Raw genomic sequence first — 21,869 nt, forward strand, 5'->3', positions numbered from 1 at the left:
ATCATCTAGTGAGTAAAAGGATGACAACTTTATGCTCATAATTTAAGTTGCTTAGAAGAAATGCCCCAACTATATGAAACCACAAACTACCAAAACTTAGCCAAATTGAAATAGATATTATAAATAGCCCTCTAACAATTTTTTAATGAAATTTGTGATTAAAAAACTGTTACAAAAGGAAAGAAAAGTCTTCAGGCCTAGATGATTTCACTGGAGAATTTTACCAAACATTTAAAGAATTAACATCAATTTGAGAGAATTAGACAATCTCTTCGAGGAATTTGAGCTGAAGGAACACGTCCCAATTCATTGTGAAGCCTGTATCACCCTGATACCAAAACTGAACAAATGCAGCACAAAAAAGAAAACCACGGACTAATAACTCATTAACTCAAATGCAAAAATCCTCAACAAGTTTTTAGTAAATTGAATCAAGTGGGATTTTGTTTGGAAACCCAGGTCTGTTTTAATATTAGAAAATCACTGTAATCCACCATATCAGCAGACTAAAGAAGAAAATTATATGATCATAACAATTGATGCAGAAAATCTTTTGAGAGTTCAACATGCTTAATAAAAACCATCAGTAACTGGAAATCAAGGGGAATGTCCTCGACCTCATACTAGGCATCTATGAAAGGCCTCCACTAACTTAGAGTGGAAGGCTGAGTGAGCTCACTCTGCAGTCCAGGACGAGGCAGGGAAGCTCTCTCTCTGCACTCCTAATCAACACAATGATGGGAGTTTTGGTTACCGCAGTAAGGCCAGAAAAAGAAAAGGCATTTAGATTAAGAAGGAGTGAAACCAATGCTATTTCTAGTTGACATGATTATCTGCATGGAATTATCTCAAAGACTCTGCCAAAACGCTCCTAGAACTAAAAGATAAACTTACTGCAGTTACAGAATATAAGTATGCAAAAATCAACTGGATTTCTGTACATTGACAATAAACAAGTGGAAAAGGATATTTAAAATACTATACCATTTACAGTTGCTCCAAAGAAAATGAGAAAATGCATGCAGGATTTGTGCAGTTAACATGACAAAATCTTGGAGTTCCCGTTGTGGCGCAGTGGTTAACGAATCCAACTAGGAACCATGAGATTGCAGATTCGATCCCTGGCCTTGCTCAGTGGGTTAAGGATCCGGCGTTGCCGTGAGTTGTGTAGGTTGCAGATGCGGCTTGAATCCCGAGTTGCTGTGGCTCTGGTGTAGGCCAGCAGCTACAGCTCTGATTCGACCACTAGCCTGAGAATCTCCATATGCCACGGGAGCGGCCCTTGAAAAGGCAAAAAGACAAAAAAAAAATAAATAAAAAGACAAAATCTTGATGAAATTGAAGATTTAAATACTTGGAGAACCATGTTGTGTTCATTACTTGGAATATTCAATATAATGCAAATGGGAAGTCTTCTTAAATTGACGTTTATGTTAATGCAGTTCTTAGTAAAACCTTAGAAATATTACTTCATAGATAGAGACAGGCTTATTCTAAAATTGATATAGAAAGAGAAGGGCCTTAAAACAGCCAAAACTATTCTGAAAGAGACTAATGCGAGAAAAATGACTCTTCTACAGTTAAGGCTTGCTTATGGGTATAGTAATGGAATCAGTATAGTACTCCTGGAGGGACAGACACAGAGTCAGTGGAACAGTCTGGAGAACTCAGAAGTAGATCCACACAAATATGCCCAGCTGATTCTTGACAAAGATGCAAAAGCAGGTCAGTGGTGGAGGGATTGCCTTTCAAGTATTAGTGCTGGAGAAGTTGGACATCTGTCTGTAGGCAAAAATATGAACCTGAACCTAAACCTCACACCTTACAAAGTAATTAACTCAAAACAGATCATGCACTTGCATGTAGAATGTAAAATTGTAAAACTTATAGAGAAAGAAGAAAATTTCAAGATCAGTTCTAGACAGATTTAACACCAAAAGCACAATCCATAAAAGAAAATCTTGATAAAATGGACTTCATCAGAATTTAAGACTTTTACTCTGCAAGCGACCCTGTTAAGAATGAGATAATATAAATTACAGAGTTGGGGAAGATATTTGTAAACCCCATGTTTAACAAAAGACTTGAATCTAGAACAAGTTAAAAACCACCAAAACTCAACATTAAAAACACAAAAAGTCCAGTTAGAAAATAGGCAAAAGACACACTAAACATTTCATTGAAGAGGATATGCAGATGGCAAATAAACACTTGAAAACATGGTCAACGTTATTAGCCATTTGGGAAATGCACATTAAAACCATAATAATGGATCACTACACATCTATCAGAATGGCTAAACTAAAAAATAGTGATAAATGCTGGTGAGGATGTGGAAAACATAGGTCCCCCATACACTGCTGGTGGGGAAGTTAAACGATACAATCACTCTGCTTAATAGATTGATAGTCTCTTTTAGAGCTAAAATGGATCTATTATGTATCAAGGGCGGGTAACTCCACGTTTGGGTCTATGTCCCAGAGAAAAGAAAATGTATTTCCACTAAGAAACTTGTTACATGAATATTCCTAGCAACTTTATTCTTAACAGCAAAAAAATCTGAAACTACCCAAATGTCCTTGACCCAGTGAGTGAAGGAGCAAATTACGGTATTTCCATACCATAGTCTACTACTCAGCACTAAGATGGAATGAACCATTTGAGTCATGTGTCCAGTGCCTTGGAGGGACTACAAAGGAATATTCCAAGTAAGAATAGTCAGCCTCAAGAGGATGCATCCTGTGTGATTGCGCATTAAAAATTTCTGAACTGTGGTTACAGAGATGGAGAGCACTTACTGGTTGACCGGCAGGGAGGGGAGTAGTGAGTGTGGTTATGGAGTGTCATAGTTAAGTGTTGTAATGAGGTGGTGGCCCCTTAGGGCTCTCCATGTGATGGAATTGTGCTGCTGTAGGTGTGTGTGTGTGTGTAAATGATGAGCCCTCTGGCTCATGCAGTACCAGCCCCCAGTGTGACAGCGTACACAGTTGAGGAAGATGATGAAACTGGGACAGACCAGAGGAAGGGTACCGGGAACCTCCCTGCACAGTACTTTTCACCTTTCTGTTGTTCATCTATCATATTTCAAACTAAAATGTTTGAAAAATTACTTCAGAGGAACTGAGATTTTAGCTTGTGTTTCTCAAATGCCGTGAAGGGAAGTGTGGTCCCCAGCAGTGCTCAGCTCCTCCTGCCACTCTCCTGTAACTGTGGATATTTTCGGAGTTCACCCTACATCTTTGTTCTGCTTTATTGCTTATTTTCCTTCTCCTCCCTGTCTGCCCTGACCTGTGTCCCAGACTCAAGTGTCAAACTGATGCCAAGATCCCCTTGATAGGGGGAAGAGCCCTTGTGGGGGAAGGGGGCAGTCTGGGGAGCTGTGGGATATGCTCTATAGTGTCACCCACTGTCCTGCACACTGTGAGGAGGTGCTGACACTGTGCCCAGGCTGAACCAGGTGGAAGTAGTTTTGTTGAAGGTCATCAGGGGTCAGGGCCCTGGCACATGGGAACTGAAGACTGCACGTCTGTCACCCTACCCATTCTTACTCGGCACAGTCGCCTGCCTTACACTGCCCTGGGGAACGCTGCTGGGAGGGACCAGTGACAAGTGACAGGGTCACATGCATCTCACAAGCAGCACTATGGGAGTGTCCCAGGCTGAGCTGCTCTGTGGGGAGCTGGGAAGATGAGGTGGCCTTGTGAGGAGAGGAGGAGGGCCAGGGTGGGAGGGGCTGGGGCGGGGGACTGCATGCATGCCTGGGGCCCTGGCTGGTGCAGTGTTACCTACATTGCATAGTTTTAAGAATATTGAATGTGGGACAAGACTCAGAATATTAATATTAATATGCTCTTTTAATTTTAAGTGAAAAGTCAGAATAACTGTAGTAAAACACCCATTTTGTAAACATAAAGGTATATATAATTCCTACTAAGTATAAAAGGAAATTTGGAGGCAAATACTCTCAAACTAAGTTTCTCAGATGGTAGGATTTAAGTGGATTGTATTTATTTTATCCATTTCCTACAGTGAACAGATGTGATTTTTGTGAGAGAAAAAACTACTGATATAAGTAGCTTCAATGAAAACTAATATCCAGTGGAAATGGTAATTGCAAAATTTGCTCCAAAGGGTCTGTTTGAACTGTGAGCATGGAAGTTACTGATAGTCTTGGAAAAGTTTCAGCTCCAGTGGGATCAGGAGATAGTGGATTGAAAAATGTGAGAAGCAGGAAAATCAGGTGACAGATATAAAATATATGTTTTCAATAAGCTGATCCAAAGATGTGAGCTAGGGAAGTGGGCCGAGGGTTTTTGGTTGGGAGGGACTTGAAGCACAGCTTGTTCTGAAGGAAGAGACAGTGTAATTACTAGTCCTTTGTACTAAGGAGTTGATTCCGTGCTTGTTGTAATCTAGGTTAGAACCTAAGTCGCTGTGGCTAGTGGGTCATTTACAGTCTAGTAACCAGTCACCCGGGTGCACGGAGTCAGAGTCACATACTCCATGTGTGTGTTTAGTATGTAAGCAGACATGTAGAAATGTTGGGTTCTGTAGAGGGAAATTGTGATTTGGGGTTTAGCTGTCCTCCAAAGCAGTGTTATTAACGGCTAATGAAAACATAGCTGTTCCCTATTTTGAATGAATGATTACGTTTGGGGTTTAATTGCTTCCTTCTGTCCTCACAGAACACGGTTAAATTGATAGAGGAAAATGCCAGGGTCTTTTATTTTATCAGCTAGCTAGATGTGACCATTATTTGCCCAAAGAAAGAAAGTGGCCCCTGGCTCTTCCTAGGTAAATGCTGCTATAGCCATAGTCACACTTTAAACTTAGTACGTTAAATGATGAACAGGGAATCCTGCAAAACCTGGCAGCCCTGTATGGAGGCAGGCCCAGCTCTTCAAGAGGAGGGAAGCCGAGAAACAAAGAGGAAGAGGTACGCCTCCCGCATGCTCGCTGCCTCCACAGCCACTTTGAGTTGATTGCCTTCCTTTCCTGCATGGTTTAAATTTTTAACAATTATCAAGGGGTCTTAGGTCTGCAGGGACCTGTTAATCTATTTTCTCTGACATACTGTCATAAATTTGCCCCATAAATGTTATTCAGTATTCTGAGTTCAATTTCTTTTCTTTTGATAAAATTAAAAATTTGTCATTGTAATGTATTTCTTTTCAGAAATAAATTGATCTACATTAAACGCTTGAAAGCTAATATTACATTCCCATTAACCAGATTTCAAAACTTTTATTTTATATTCTCATTAACACTTTTCTTTAAGTTAAAAAAATTTTAGCAGTGAAAATGGTTGTAGTTTTTATTTTAAATTATAATGTTGCATTTTTTTTTCTGCTTGTAGGTTTACCTAGCAAGGCTGAGGCAGATAAGACTGCAGAATTTCAATGAGCGCCAGCAGATTAGAGCCAAACTTCGTGGTGAAAAGGCAGGTTGAAAATCTATTTTTTATGAAGTAATTGAATGGTGTTATAATACATTGAGATTAAAAACGATGTGCCACTCACCCCAAGTGAAATATGATAAAGACAACTAAAGTCAAAGACCAGGAAAACTATATACAAGGATATAGTAAATCTGATTTACATGATTTGCAATTGAGAAAACCTTTCATTCCAGGTGATTCTGAGAGGGAATTGTTGAGTCGTACCCACAGACATATAAAATGGTGTATTTATCTTTTTCCCAGTTCTGTGATGGGTCGGTGGTTGTGGGAGCTTGCTTGCTACTGTGACAGGTCCCTAGCTTTCATTTTTAGGTGTTAGCTGATTCACATAAACTCTGCAGTGGATTTAATGTTCTGTCCTAAATGGTCTACTCATCTTATTTTGTGAAAGGAGGCGGACAGCTCTGAAGGGCAGGAGGGAACTGAGGAGGCTGATGTGAGGCGTAAAAAAGTGGAAGCACTGAAGGTACGTTGGTTCTAGAGATGAGAGGGTTTTTCTTAGAGAGTTGAGACCAGAGACAGAAAATTGTGTTCTTAAGTCTTTGTAGTTAAATCCCCCGATTCTCTTGCTTTAACTTTTCTTTCCCTTTTATCCTGCAGTTTTTCATTTCTGAAAAATAGAAAAATTCTCTGTATTTACGGAGAGCATAAAATAAATACATGAAACTATCGTACAAATAACCTTATTTTTCTTTTGAAAAAAATGGTATCTCTAACAATAAAAAACATAACGTCCACTTCTGTGAAGGCCAGTTCATGTATAATAGTCATAGTTGAACATTATTATGTTTTTATCTCCATTTGAATGTACCTGTATTTATTTTCATTCCAGAAGGACTGAGCACTGCTGTGCATTGGGGATTTGGGTTAGGTGCTGGGGGCGCCACTTATGTTTATGTTCTGGAAACACACACACACATGACTTCTTTTCTGGCTAAAAAGTCAATATTTTTATAGACTTATTGGAAAAAAAGCCAAACAGATCCCATGTCTTTCCTTGTGGTACTAATTTTGCTGGTGGTTTTCTGCCCAGGCCCAAGTGAGTGCCCGCGCCTCAGTGCTGAAGGAACAGTTAGAACGGAAGAGGAGGGAGGCCTACGAGCGAGAAAAGAAGGCCTGGGAGGAGCATGTAAGCCTTGACCTGTTCCCACCCTGCCAGTCCTGCTCCCCCGTTCCTGCTGGGGGCCCCGCCAGCCTCAATTCTGTGAGGCTTTTTAAAATTCTCCTGCCTTTTCCCTATATCACTCTGTCTCATCATTTAAGGATGATCCAAATGGAAGGGATTTTGGGGTTTGATTTGAGGTGAGAATCCCATTGGTTTTACTTACTTTTTATTATTACCAAGTAGCTAATCATTGAATGCCCACCCCTTTCTTCTGCTGCTGCTTCCTGGTCTGCCCTTAAAGAGGTATTAGGTTTCTGTGTGTCCTGGAGGTGGGGCCCATAGCCTATGCACTGTCTGTTCTCCCAGTGTCTCTTTGGGCTGGCAGTTATGGATTTAGAGCAAATTTTAATTCCTGGTACTGTTCTTTCCTCAGTTCCCCTTCACTTCTTTTTTTAAAAAAAATTAATTAATTAATTTTGTCTTTTTAGGGCCACACCCGAGGCACACGGAAGTTCCCAGGTTAGGGGTAGAATCAGAACTACAGATGCCAGCCTACACCACAGCCACAGCAATGGGGGATCCAAGCCACATCTGTGACCTGCACAGCAGCTCACGGCAATGCTGGATCCTTATCCCGCTGAGCAAGGCCAAGGATTGAACCTGCATCCTCATGGATACTAGTCGAGTTGGTTACCACTGAGCCACAACAGGAACTACCCACTTCACTTCCTTTTCCATTTGTCTTCCTTAGTTATTTGCTCTCTTTTTCTCTGTGAGATACTGTTTAGGATAGTTTCTGGTTTTTTTTTTCCTTCTTTAAATCCTGTTAGGATTTTGATCATATTACCTTATCCTACAAATTAACTTAAGAAGAACTGACATATATAATAGTCTTTATCCAGAAGCATGTAAAATATCTATATTTACTCATTATTTCTTTCATATCTCTCATAGAATTTTGATAATTTTAAACTCATACTTGTTATATTCCTTGTAAAGGTTATTCCCTGATGGATTGTAATTCTACTTCTGCTTTTAATTTTTTTTCCTAGTAGAATGTTGATGATATTTGGAGAAATTTCTGGTCTTCTTATGCAGTGAGGTAACCTGTTCTAGCAATTTTGAGGGATTTTAGCATGCAGCAGTATCACTGGCAAGTAGTCATGATATGTATCATTACAATAATTCTTACCATTTATTCATTGTTTCTTGTATGTGAGGCAGGTTATAAGCACTATGCCTTATTGCTTTGTTGAGCCTTTACCACTTTACAAGGCAGATATAGGAAGGATACAGCAGTTAGATGAAGTCATGTTTCCAGGAAGTGCAGAATAGGGATTTGAACCTGTGCCCATCATATGTCAGCATCTCCATGTTCTTGCAACTGCACCTAATTCCCCTGCTTTCTTTAAGTTTAGCCTTTTATTACCAATTTATTCTTACTGCATTGGCCAGAACTCTTAGTACAATGTTAAATAACGGGGATAATATTTTTTTAATGGTTTTTATTTTTTCCATTGCAGTTGGTTTATAGAGTTCTGTTAGTTTTCTGCCAGATAATATTTTTATTCCTGTCATTAATGGAAATTATTTTAGTCATTTCCCTGTTATGTTTGGTAAAATATAAAAAATATAGTTTTATGTCTAGGTCTTATAGTTTTTATCAGAAATGTGTTTTGAGTTTTATCAAATTTTTTTTGTCTTTTGTCTTTTTAGGGCCACTCCCCTGGCCTATGGAGGTTCCCAGGCTAGGGGTCTAATAGGAGCCACAGCTGCCAGCCTATCCCGCAGCCACAACAGTGCAGGATCGGGCCTTGTCTGCAACCTACACCACAGCTCTTGGCAATGCCAGATCCTTAAGCCACTGAGTGAGGCCAGGGATCCAACCTGAATCCTCATGGATACTAGTTGAGTTCGTTAACCACTGAGCCACAACAGGAACTCCTCAAATGTCTTCTGTACATCTGTTAATATGGTAATGCGTCTTCTTAATCCACCCACTGATGTAATATTCAGGGAGAGTCTTTCATACCATATTCCTAATGAAGAAGAACCATGTAGCTGCTGAGAGATGAGTCAAAGAGATGGAATTCCACAAGTTAAGTCCAGGGGTTTTTGACAATCTCTTTTATTCTCTATTCACATCAGTTTTAGCTAATAACTGCTCCCATTTCTCCATCCTCTGCTCGTTATCTTTGTCTCTTTAGTTTCCCAAGTCCAATAGTGAACTCTCATCTCATTCCTCCTTTTCCTTTCCCACCCCAGAGGTAGCATGAACAGTCCTGACTGAAGTAGGAACCGTGGTAGCGTACCTCTTCTCCCTACCTCCCCCACGTTGTAAGCACTGTTGTTCAGGACTTATCTCCTGGTCTATTGGCCAAAATCTTTCTGGACTTCAGATGGTTAGGCTGCTTAAACTATGTTTTTTAATTCTTGTGTTCTTTATTTCCCCCTTTCTTTTCCTTTGTTCAGACATAGCATGAATAAGGCATGAATATGAAATTATTACTGTCCTAAATCATTACTTATCATCTCTCCCCCAAGAGAAAGTTGTAGCAACCACATTTGTGAGAAGTAGAAATAATTCACCTTCAGAGTCAGCACCAGTTATTTCTCCTATTAACCAACCCCTTTTAGACTCACCCGATCTAAAAAAGAGTGAGCCTGACTTTGGCTCCATAGCCTGCAGTGGGGAACAGTCTGCTTATGTTGACTCAAAGAAGCCCAAGGAATAGGAACATTCTCTCCCCTGCGAATTTGCTCAGTGGGGCAGATTCTGTCAGGATGCATCAGCGTGGAACTCCTTGTGTGTTCTTTTCTAATCCACAGTTACAGGCTTCCAGGGCTGTTCCTTTCTGGGTTTACACTTCAGTCTCTGGGAATCCATTCCTACAGTCCATGTAGGGCATGGGGGTGATTGTGATGGTCACGGACCCATTAAATACCGTGAGGAGCTTGTGTTTGGTGCACGTCAATATCAGTTTAGCAATGTGGTCCATTACGAAGAATCACAGGGTGGATTGGAAGTATGGATGAGGGCAGTGTGTGTGGCTGTGCATATGTGACTCCTGGAGTCTTAGAGTGTCAGCTGCTCCCATCCACACCTCCAGCAGGGTACACCATAGGCCCTGTCTTGGCAGCGGCCTCTCTAATATGCTTGCCATACTGTGCTGCCATATAGACACCTGTGTGTTTCCCCCACAGGTAGGCTGGGGTGAATGACTGCACCTCAGTTCCTGTTGTGATCAGCACTTGAGGCTCTGGAGCGGCACCTTTATCAGTGGGAGATTTCTCCTTTTACCCCAGGCTTGTAGGAACCGCTCATGTTAGTGATTTGGAGTCTTACGCTTCCAACAGCTGGAGTTAATGCAATCCAGCAAACACAAAGCATGAGCATTGTCATTCTATTTCTTTCCCCAGATTTGGCTGTAGTTGGGTAGAAACATAGCCCATAAGTACAACTCAGGTGTTACCCTAAGTACACTGTGTCTTGGTTTTCTAAAGTGCAGTTCCCCAGTCAGGATTCCTTTGCATAGCTTACATCTCCCTGTCCTGCCCGCTGAATGAGGTCGTGACCCCTGTTGTCCAGCTCTCCCAGCCTGGGCAGCACACGTCTTAGCATCGGTTTAGCCATGTGTTGGTGAATCTGTTACTTGATTAGGTCAGAGGCTGTTTTTTGAATATGATGAGTTTTTCTCAAGTGGTATTTCACTCTTTGTTGTGTGTTTCTTTTCTCTCTTTGTCCCATTCTTATGGGGTCCCCAGAGTGGACACTCCCTGTTCCTGGCTACCTCAGAGTGTCCTTATCCTAGTCTCACCATCTCCTCTCACCCTTCGCATAGACACAGCATGAGGTCATCTGGAGTTGTGCTCCATGAGCCAAGTGTGACTGGATCACAGATTTCCCCAGGTCTCTGTGATACCTGTTTATTTGACAGCACAGGGTTCAAGATCATCAAAGAGAATCAGGATTCCACTTATGCCTAGGGCCCCTATTTCAGAGCCATTGCCCTGATGACCTTCTAGTGTCAGGCTGATTTCCGAAGCGGCAAGAGTGGAAAGTTCTCCGGTGGGGTGGGGGAGGGGAGGGCCTCTGGAACACTGCCAGGGTTTGTGTTCTAGCAAGTGTGCTCTACAGACTGTGTTCAACAGTGGCTCTGAGCAGGTGCTCTGCTCCCGTTACAAGATCTTTATTGCCAGGCCGCTGTACAGCTGCGCAGAAGCAGCTTCTGATTCCTCATGTGACAGTGGAGCCCGGCTTCTCTTCTGCCTGAAGCTGCCCCAGGCCTCCGTATACCCACCCAGCACACTCACACTGTCGCCCATGTGCTTGTGATGGTGATGCAGTCCAACAAAAGCCGCACTGGAAATCTTGGCTTGCTAAGCCATGTAAGACCAGTGTAAAACTTTTTTCTCTGTAGGTATTTTCTCTCTTTTTATGGTAGAGCCATCTTAGATAAAGTACACACAAATGGCAGATTTTATGGCTGTATTTGTTTTTTTTCTGCTTTTTAGGGCTGTACCCGCAGCATATGGAGGTTCCTGGGCTAGCAGTTGAATTAGAGATGCAGCTGCTGGCCTACACCACAGCCATAGCAACATGCGATACGAGCCGTATCTGCGACCTGTTCCACAGATCATGGTGACCCAGGGGTCGAACTGCATCCTCATGGATACTAGTCAAATTTGTTTCCACTGCAGTGCGATGGGAACTCCCTATGGCTGTATTTTGATAGATAATACTAGTTTCTGGAATAGTACAACTTCTTATTTCCTCATGTTTCTTCAGGAAGATTTTTATGGTGGCAACATTAATTAAACTGGGAGTGAGCCTGGCTTTTGAGGGCCAAACAAGCAAGCAGCCCATTTTCATTTGGGGGAATTTAGGTCATTGTGTGCACATTTGAAAAGACTGTCACACAAAGTGCTCTGGCTTCTCTTAGCTGGGGGACAGGCTGATTTAAGGTGGATGGGCTGAACTCTCCAGGGTGTGGCGCTTGAGCAGCTTTGACATTGGACTTGATTTAATCCAATTAGAGAACCTGCTGCAGCCAGGAGTGAGCTTGTGCTGCCAGATTCTCCTGTTTGCTGGAGTGCTTCCCTTTGCTTCTCTGATCCATCTGCAGCTCTTTTCCCCTTCTCCCTGTGTTTCCACCTCCCCCTTCCTCCAGAGTTATTTTCTGGTGCTTTCAACTAAAGGACCTTAGCTGATTTTCCATAGAAAGTGCTCAGAGTGTATTCACTGGGGGTTCTGAGTTATATGCGGAGGGTGCAGCCTGGTGTAGAGAGGATAGAAGTGAGGCTGAGAGTCAGGAAGGCTTGCTTTTAGTCTCAGCTCTGCCAGTTAATTAGCCTGTTTGGGAACTGGCTTAATGTTTGTGGGCCTTTACTTCCTCTTCTCCTAAACAAAAGTCTTGATCTCTAATGTTGTTTGTTTTTTCTTTTATGGCCACACCCATGGCTTATGGAAGTTCTGGGCCAGGGATTGAATCTGAACATCAGCTGTGACCTACACCGCAGTTGTGACAACACTCATCCTTTAACCCATTGTGCTGAACCGGGGATCAAAGCAGCACCTCCACTGCTACCTGAGCCACTGCTATCAGATTCTTAGCCCACTGTACCACAGCGGGAACTCTTGTTGTTTGATCTAAATTTTGCCTAGAAAAATAATCTTCACAATATAAGTCCTTAGGTCCAATTTAATCTACAGAAAATGGATTAGAGTTATGTTACTAAGTGACTATTTCAACAGGAAGTCTAATTTAGCATAATCTAGATGTGATACAGGGGGCTTTGTCTGTATTTACTCACTGTTACCCTAACTCAGGGGTGGCTTGCGGTATTTCACATTGGAGTTGGTGTTGCTTCGCTCCCTGAAGTGTTAATCGCAGGTTTGACTCTATGTATGTTGATGCATTTTTATTCAGAAAGACCACATATCTTTCATTGGATTCTGAAAGGTATTTGAACAGGAAAAATCACTGCCTTAATTATTATTGGTGTGTATACCTAATTTTATAAATTTTTCTTTTTGACATGTTTAATGGTAAAAATTGAAATACTAAATAGGACTGTAGGATAGAGAATAACTTTTTTTTTTTGTTTTTTTTTTGTTTTGTTTTTTTGAGAGAAATTTTCATGTGTTAAAGGTAGAATTTTTCCACCCAAATAATGGAGTATTGCTTTTCCCAGCCAGCTTATATATTCATATTGTGAGTGAAACATACAAGGAAGATAGATTCAATTCTGAAAAAGGGGTAGCAATGTATTTAGGATTTAAACTTCAGTGAAAAATAGAATTAGGGAAAGTCAAAGACAATATTTTGAGTCTAAGTTTCTTTTTAGTTATGTTTTCTTTTTCGTATGTTTCATTCCTTTTTCCTCTCCATCCTGTTCTTAGCCCTCTGTGCAGGCCTTTAAGGCTTCTGCCAGGTGGTCACATTTTCCTCTGGCTGCTGGGCCTCTTCTTATTCTTAGATATGTGTATAAACGCAGTACAGCAGTACTAGTTCAGAAAAAATATTTAGGTAAAATATTTTTATATTTTGGTACTTTAAAGAAGTTACATGTGAAATGGATAAAACTTAGCCATGATGTATGTTAGGCTATATAAAATTATGTGTGAAGTTGCTTTATATTCAAAATAAGAAACTACGGCATTTAATATTGTTTTCCTAACATGTATTAAAATCTTAGTCATTCAGGATATTGAAATAAAATGGTATTTATATGTACTGCAAGAGTAGCTAAACTGATAACTTCACATAGTTGCAAAGCTGGCCTCAGTATGTAGTGGTTTTGGAGTTTTGTCATTAGGTGGCACTGCTGGTTAACTTTTCAGCAAATAATAAAATTGACAGCTAAAATAGAAGCAGTTTTACAGTGATAGTTAAAAACGTTTTGTGGGGATATAAGCAACAAAGAAGAGTCTTGAATTTATTAACCTGGTGATAAAATAGCTAGGGAAAAATATCTTCTAAAGCAATTTGTTTCTTAAACCTGACAGAAACTTTGAGGTCAAAGTTTTATTCCTGCGGCACTGTTTTTTTAAAACTTTGAATTTTGAAAACCTGTGTTAGAAATTAAAAACAAAACAAAACAAATCCCTGTGTTATAAGGAAGAATATATTCTAGGTTTAACTGGGTGATCAGTTGTAGCAAAATTGGGTTGCTTGTTTCTTATTTTGAAGTTTTGGGTTTTTTTTAGAATTTTATTGAAGTGTAGATGATTTATAAGAGTGTTGAATTTTTATGTTTTTGTCTTCTATGAAACTTTGTTTTCTCAATTTATGTATTTTTTTATCATATTCAGTCATCTTTCTGGATTAAGGATTTAATCTAATATTTTCTCTTTTGACAAATTTAAAAATATATTGTTCTTTTCTCTCAAGACCTGGTTAATATTGAATAGCATTGATATTTCTGGCTAAAAATAACGTATCCACCATGTTTACACAGAATATCCAAGTTCTCCTCTACTAAGAAGAACTGAGTTAGGAGTTCCCTTGTGGCTCAGCCAGTTAAGGACCCAGTGTTGTCACTACAGCAGCTCAGGTCCCTGCTGTGCACAGGTTTGATCCCTCACTTGGGAACTTCTGCATGCTGCAGATGTGGCCAAAAAAAAAAAAAAGTTACCAATGTATATTATCTTTGCTTATAATGATGCTGCCATTTGTCAGTACTTTACCCTGAACTACCCTTCTTTTATTCTTTTTTGGCTGCACCCATGACATGCAGAAGTTCCTGGTCCAGGGATTGAACCTTCACCACAGCAGTGACCTGAGTGGCTACATTGACAACAGCAGATTCTTAACCTGCTGGGCCACAAGGGAACTCCCCAGTTATACTGGGTTTTAGCCATCATAGCAGGTGTGTAGTGCTGTTAAATTGTTTTAATTTGCAGTTCTTTAAAGGAGCGTGGTGTGGAGCATCTTTTTGTGTGCTTGATTCCATTCTTTATCTTCTTTGGTAAAATGTCTGAGACATCCAGATCTTTTGCCCATTTTTTAATTGGGTTGTTTTCTTATTTTTGAGTTTTAAGAGTTCTTTGTGTTTTGGTTAGCAGTCCTTTATGTCTTTATTTCACTTGTAAATATTTTCTCCCAGTCTGTGGCTTATCTTCTCATTCTCTAGACAATGTCTTTCACAGAGTATAAGTTTTCAATATTAATGAAATTGGCTTATTAAGACTCTTTCACAGATTGTGCCTTTGGTGTTGTATGTAAAAAGGTATTGCCAAACCCAGTATCATGTGGATTTTCTTCTGCATTGTCCTCTACAAGTCTTATATGTTTGAGTTTTACATTTAGGTCTATAATTAATTGTGAGTTAACTTTTGTAAAGGGTCTAAGGGTTTTGTCTCTGGGTGTCCAGTTGCTCCAGCACCATTTGTTCAGAAGAAGACTGTCCTTCCTCCATGGCATTACCTTTGCTCCTCTGTGAAATATGAGTGGACTGTCTTTGTGTGAGTCTGTTGCTGGGTTCCATGCTCTGTTCCACTGATCTGTTTGCTGTTCTTTCATTAATATCACACTGTCTTCATGACTGTAGTTTTAGTGTGTCTTGAACTCAAGTAGTATCAGTCCTGCAGCTAGTTCTTCTCCTTTAATATGTTGACTATTTCCATCTCCTTTTGAACAAAATAGATATTGGTATAAAATAAAAGTCCAGAAAATGAAATATTAGAATTGGGTTACTATCTTATGCTTACAAGATGGTCAACAAATATTGTGTTTGAAATATTTGCTCATCAGAAACTCTTGTTTACCAGTTTGAAGAAGAGTGAGAAGGAGGAATGGACCTGCTTGTGGTGTCCCTATGAGCACACCATGAAATGCATTCCCTTACTTCATGTTGTTACAGCATCTAAATGGCAGGATAAAAGCAAACATATACATGAATATAACAAGTGGTATTGTTAGTGAAATAAGTACTATTACCTGTACCTTTCACTTCTTCTTTTCCTATTTATGTTAACATTTTTATAATCAGGGCTGTCATGTTGGGCGATTGATGTTCAGACTTTAAGAAGGTTGTGCCAAACTTGCAGAAATTGTAGAAGTGTTCCTTTTTGAAGTCTAAGATTAGTAAATAAGGTATTTTTTTCTTCCCACCAAATCTGGTAATGGATTACAGTTAAAGTCAGAGAACTGATGTTTAATTTTTTTTTTTTTTTTTGGTCTTTTGGTCTTTTGGTCTTTTTGCCATTTCTGGGGCCGCTCCCGAGGCATATGGAAGTTCCCAGGCTAGGGGTCGAATCAGAGCTGTAGCCACTGGCCTACACCAGAGCCACAGCAACGTGGGATGCAAGCCGCGTCTGCAACCTACACCACAGCTCACGGCAACGCCAGATCCTTAACCCACTGAGCAAGGGCAGGGATCGAACCCACAACCTCATGGTTCCTAGTTGGATTCATTAACCACTGCACCATTACAGGAACTCCATGTTTAATCTTTTTGAAGGCAGTTTGTGAAACATTGTGAATGCAATGGAAAGGAGTGATTTAGTACTTTGTGTCACATGGTTTTGTTCCCATGTGAGACCAGAGATGGGTCTCTGTTCACTGATCTATCCCAGAACCTAGTACATTGCCTTGTACAATAGGATTTGAGGGATGAGAAAACTCTGTGGATAGACAGTGTCTTACATGTCCTTTGTGTTTCTTTATGCAGAAGCTAAGTTCCCACAGTGCTTACATTCTCTCCTACAGTTGGTGGCCAGAGGACTGAAGAGCTCTGATGTATCCCCGCCTTCAGGACAGCAAGGAGCAGGTGGCTCTCCGCCCAGGCATCCAGTGAGGCCTGTTATTTCTGTAACTTCAGCTTTGAAGGAAGTGGGTGTGGTAAGTTCCCTAAAATTTACACCTCCTCAAAGTCAGAAGGTTATGCAAAGGATTAAATTTAGTGAAGTTACATTAAACCCTATTCTGTTAGATTTTTCTGAGAAAAAATTAATATTTAAAGATTTTTGTGTGCAGTTTACCATGAATACTGAAGCCTCACTGCTCTTAGGTTTTATATCTAAAACTACCTGGTACGTGATTAAAATGATTCTCTTTTTTACTTTAACAGACTGCTGAACCCAAAAATACATAGAAATGTGTGAAAAATAATGTAAAAACCATTTTTATACTGTAGCACTCACAATTAGCAAAGGTTCTTTTTTTAAAAAATAATGTCTCTTTGGTACTCAATTAACTCTGGGACTAATGTCCAAGACATCTTTACATGTATTTAATAATTTTTGGCAAAGTAAATGTTGGAGGACGCAGTATAATTCCACTCTTATTAACTCATCAGTTTTTTCTTTAACCTCTGCTTTTGAATCCCTGTCATACCATGTGTATAGTAAGACAAGGAAATGTGGGCAAGTGGAGTTTAAACTTGGAGGTATGTGGCGGGTAACTGTCTGAAATGTGGAAAGCTCTGTTCTAAGGCTAAGGGAAATGGTCTCTGATGTGGGATTTCAGCCTAGAATTCAGCAGACGAGGGAAAAGTGTCCTAAGTCATATGACACTTTAATCTGGTTTCTACTTTCCTGGTATTTGGAAGTTGGTGCATTAAGGTTTTGCAGACAGCACTCTGCTACTGGCACACCACTTTTTCACAGCCTTTGTGTTTATCTTTAAAACAAGATTGAGTAGGAAATACAAGTCTTGGTCAATCTCAAGAACTTCATATGGGAAACCATTGTTCTTTCAGTGGGTTTAGTCTCTTCCTTCTGATAATGACTCCATGTGCTATGTTGTTCATCCAATCTCAGATGCCACTCTGGGGCCCCTTCCGGGTCCCCTGTCTCACATCTCAAGTAGCTGCTCACTCTGGTTGTAGCGACTGCTAATTCCTGCCACTTTACTGGGTAAACTTCTCTTTGTCTGATTTACATGTTACTGTAAAACTGACCACTATTTAATAAAATGTGAGGTAATCAGTGTAACTAAATGGTTTTTCTTCATGTGTCTTCTTAATAAATATTGCTTTACTTAAAACTTTCACTGCTTTTCCCTACCCTGGGTCTTCTACGTACCTTTGCTTTCATAGTTTCATAACTACTAATATCTTCTTTTCATATATTTAAAAATTCTAGGTGGTCTAGATTACTCTGATTATACTAAATAAAAAACAAATTGTATATTTTCATTAGTACAAAGGACTTAAACTATTGTTACTCTTCACTTAGGGAGAAAAGCCGATTCTCAATTATGTGTAGTGTAAGTTTTCCAGCTTAATAAGTATATATGTACCTGAAACGTAAAAACAACCTCAAGATAACATGGCCTAGGACTTTCCGTCATGGCTCAGTGGTTAACAAACCCAACCAGTATCCATGAGGATTTGGGTTTGATCCCTGGCCTTGCTCAGTTGGTTAAAGGATCCAGCGTTGCTGTGAGCTATGGTGTAGGTTGCAAACGTGGCTCAGATCCCATGTTGCTGTGGTGGCGTATGCCGGCGGCTACAGCTCTGACTGGACATCCATATGCTGTGGGTGCAGCCCTAAAAAGACAAAAGACACACACACAAAAAGATAACATGGCCTATCTTGAATTATTCATCCATCAAAACTTCCCTAGGTATAACTGAATATATGAATTAATTTTTAAAATTTCTACCATGAATTAAAAGTTACCAAAAATCAGGTGCCAAAGAAAATGAGAATATAAATACATGATCAAGTAATCCAAAAATATGACCAATAATTGAGAATTGGCCCTTCTGGTATATTAAGTCTATTAGATGATAATATTTAACAATTTCTCCTTGTCGATAATGAAGGAAGCTATGTTAACATTTTACAGGAATAAAAAATTCACAAGGAGCATTAAGTGTTAATGAAAAACAAGAAGTAAAAATATCAAAAAGTATTAAGTAGACTTATTTTAAAAGTTATTTTAAACCATGATATCTTACTGTGTGACTATCTCTGTTTAAAGGACAGAAGTTTAACTGATGCCCAGGAAACCTCAGAAGAAATGCAAAAGACTAACAATGCTATTTCAGTAGGTACAATTTTCAAATTTTCCATCATTTTACTTAATTGTATACATATTAAAGTATAACATTTTAACTGTTTCAGAGTAAGCGAGAAATACTACGTAGGTTAAATCAGAATCTTAAAGCTCAAGAAGATGAGAAAGGAAAGCAGAGTCCCTCTGAAACAGGTGCAATAAATATACTTGAAGATGCCAAAGAGCAGGAGAAAGAAAAACCGGTTTCGTCAGATCGCAAGAAATGGGAGGCAGGAGGCCAGCTGGTGATTCCTGTGGATGAGCTGACACTGGACACGTCCTTCTCTGCCACTGAAAGTGTGTATGAGAGTGCTAATGTCCTGTCCAATCCAGCACATGGGTGACCGTGTGGACTGGACAGTGACGGAGGCACCTTTGGGGGCTGAGGGCTGAAAGAATGCCTGTAACAAGTGGAACGTGGAGAAGAGGCTTCGGCTCTCAGATGGCAGGGCTTTTCATTGCAGCAGTCTGCAGTGTGAGCATGGGACCCAGATAGATGTTTATATTGTTACTTTAGCCGTTTGTCCGTCAGTCATCTGTCACTGGGAATAATCCTTGGAGAGAACAAGGGTGGTCCCATGGGTCACAGCTCAGGTGTTGAGAGGGTGTTGCTTAGTGGTCCGTTTGCTCGGCGGATTCCCCAGCACCTCCCATTCCCCGCCTTGTCCAGGCCGGGGGCCATAGCAGGGAACTGCAAAAACACCTCCTCTCCCTGGCCCACCCTCTTAAGGACGTCTGGCTGTCACCTAAGCACAGTCTTAGGTGATTTTTCTGATGGGCTGTTTTAGTAGAGTTTTTCCTGCATTGGTGGGAAGTTCCAGACTCCATAGCAAGCAGTTCTGTCCTGAGTCCCATATGCCCCCCATTCTGAGCAGTGGAGCAGTATCAAGGCTGAGAGAGCCTCTCCCAGGCGACAATCACAGCTGTTGCAGGGACACCAACCAGGGCATCACAGGGTCTCAGGGGAACCCAGGAGGCGGTTTTTGACAGCAGCTGGACCCCGGGAGAGCCTGGACCCTGGGAATGCTGCTCAGCTTCCAGGTGAAGGGCAGAATCTGAGCCGATGAGGGCAGGAGGGCAGCTGAAAGCTCGGGAGGCGAGGGGCCAGAGGGGAGGTGTTCACAGCAGGGACAGCTGTAATGCCTTGTGCTGCCAGGCAAGAGCTCAGGCTTCGAGCGCCCTGTAGGTCATGTCTGCTTCCCCAGCTGTCGTTGCAGCGCAGACAGCGGACACTGCAGGTGCATCAGTGCAGCTGTGTTTGCAGTACAGTCTTGGTTAGGGACACTGAAATTTTAATTTCATCTAATGGCCTTTATATCTTCGTTCTTCTCTCTGATTTTCTTGTATTCCATTGCTGTCAAGAGTGCTCGTGATTGCTTCCTGGGGGATTTTTATAACAACCTTTTAAAATCCTTGTTAGATCATTCTCACATCTGTGCTGTATTTCTGTTGGCTGCCAGTAGCTGCCTCCCAAGAGACTCTAGATTTCTCTGGTGCATCTTGGGCCAAGTAACTTTGACTTGCATCCTAGACACTTTGAGTATTCCCTGATGAGACTCTGTGTCTTCTTTAAATCTTAGGGGAATATTGATGTTTCTGCCATAGACTTTGTTAGAGTCAGACCATGGGTTTGCATCTGCCTTCTGTGGCCCATAGTTTCAGTACCAGCTCATTTTCCAGAGCCTATGGGTACATTTTGCTCTGCCGGCCTGTACCATGGTGACTGTCTGGGAGCTGAGTAGTTGTCGGTTGGCTAGCTCAGTTTTCAGTCTTTGATGTACAGGACAGGGTCAAGTCCATGTGTGCACAGGTGGTAAGCCCAGGTGATAGCAGACACCTGCAGAGGGTTGCTTTCTTGAATTCCTCTGTCTGCACTGTTTCTGTGGTATTTTCTCTCTAGTTTCCACAGTCTGCTGCCTGCTTGGAGCTGGGAGGCCAGGAGCAGGGGAGGTAGAGTGGGATTGCCCCACCTCCCGGGTACCATGTCTCCATGTCAGCTTTACCTGCTGTGGGTTCTTGATGTCCCACCACTGGGGGTGCTGTGGATCTGTCTTCTTCACCAGTCCAGCTGCCATCTGTTCACACCCTCAGGTCACTGCTTGTGCGCTGTGATCCGTTCTTAGAGCCGAGTCAGTGGACATGGGTGATGTGTGTCTGCTCTCTCTGCCCAGAGCTTAGGACTCCGCTTGTCCTTGAAGGGGCTTCAGCTACTGCAAAGAAGGGCCTCTTTTGTATTCATCCATGTACTTTCTATTTCTGGGGTTCTTAGTTTCTTTGTTTAGATTTGTGTATCCATGGGGTATCATCGTTTGACTCACCTTGCAATGCAGGTGATAGTCTCTCAACTTCTGTATACTGAGAAGTATTTTTACTTGATTCTGTACCTCATTTTTTAATTAATATAAATTTAATTATATAATTTAGTAAGGTGTAATTTTTAATGCTTATACCTTAATCTGTAAAAGCCATCTTCTCTGGGTATGGAGTACTAGGTTGGCAGGTCTGTCTTTCAGTGCTTTATTGTTTCTTTTTCTTCTTTTTTTTTTTTAAATCTTTTGTCTTTTTAGGGCCGCACCTGTGGCATGTGGAAGTTCCCAGCTAGGGGTCGAATCAGAGCTGTAGCTGTAGGCCTTCGCCACAGCCGCGGCAACGCTAGACCTGAGCTGCGTCTGTGGCCTACACCACAGCTCACGGCAATGCTGGATCCTTAACCCACTACGCAAGGCCAGGGATCGAACCCACGTCCTTATGGATACTAGTCGGGTTCGTTAACCACTGAGCCACGACAGGAACTCCTTCAGTGCTTTAAAGATGCTGCTGTCCTCTCACTTGGGTTGTTTCTGACAAGAACTCTGACGCTTATCTTTGCTCCTCTCAGCATCACATGATGATGTTCTCTGTCGGCTCCTGAGATGGTGTGTCTTTATCACTGCTTTGAGCAATTTGACTGTGAAGTGCCTTATTGTAGCTTTCTTCATGTTTCTTTTCTTTGAGGTTGACCGAGCATCTGTGGGTTTAACATTTTCATCACATTGGAAATTCCTTTGCCAATATTTCTTCAGTTATTTCTCTATGCTCCTTCCTCCTCAATATTGGGAACTGCAGTTTCATGTATATTAAGCTGCCCCATAGCTAACCAATATGCTTTTCATTTTTGAAGTTTCTCTTTTTTCCTATGCATTTCACTCTGGATAGGTTCAAATTCACCTTTTTTTTTTTTTACATTGCCTAACCTATTAGTCTCATCCGATTTATTTTTCACCTCAGATATTGTAGTTTTCATTTCTAGAAGTTCAAT

At 41.0% G+C, this 21,869-nt stretch overlaps 1 protein-coding gene across 50 annotated transcripts in view; it reads left to right on the forward strand.

The window, feature by feature from the left end:
* Nucleotides 1–21,869, forward strand: part of NEK1 (NIMA related kinase 1) — a 187,311-nt gene that overhangs the window by 109,433 nt on the left and 56,009 nt on the right. For 21 of the 50 annotated variants that reach the window (XM_084994672.1, XM_021072842.2, XM_084994690.1 and 18 more), the window contains 7 exons: nucleotides 4,853–4,936; nucleotides 5,357–5,440; nucleotides 5,850–5,924; nucleotides 6,492–6,587; nucleotides 16,277–16,408; nucleotides 18,497–18,562; nucleotides 18,640–18,868. In XM_084994672.1, coding sequence (XP_084850798.1) covers nucleotides 4,853–4,936; nucleotides 5,357–5,440; nucleotides 5,850–5,924; nucleotides 6,492–6,587; nucleotides 16,277–16,408; nucleotides 18,497–18,562; nucleotides 18,640–18,868 — 766 coding nt within the window. Of the gene's footprint in view, nucleotides 1–4,852; nucleotides 4,937–5,356; nucleotides 5,441–5,849; nucleotides 5,925–6,491; nucleotides 6,588–16,255; nucleotides 16,409–18,496; nucleotides 18,563–18,639; nucleotides 18,869–21,869 lie in introns of all 50 variants that reach the window. The other 29 variants (XM_084994685.1, XM_021072846.2, XM_084994703.1 and 26 more) reach the window with 3 other exon arrangements.

Source organism: Sus scrofa, chromosome 14, assembly GCF_054392235.1.
Source record: "Sus scrofa isolate SSC_HxYL_T2T_F1_AM1 chromosome 14, Sscrofa_HxYL_maternal_Yorkshire_Landrace_v2.0, whole genome shotgun sequence".
Taxonomy (NCBI): domain Eukaryota; kingdom Metazoa; phylum Chordata; class Mammalia; order Artiodactyla; family Suidae; genus Sus; species Sus scrofa.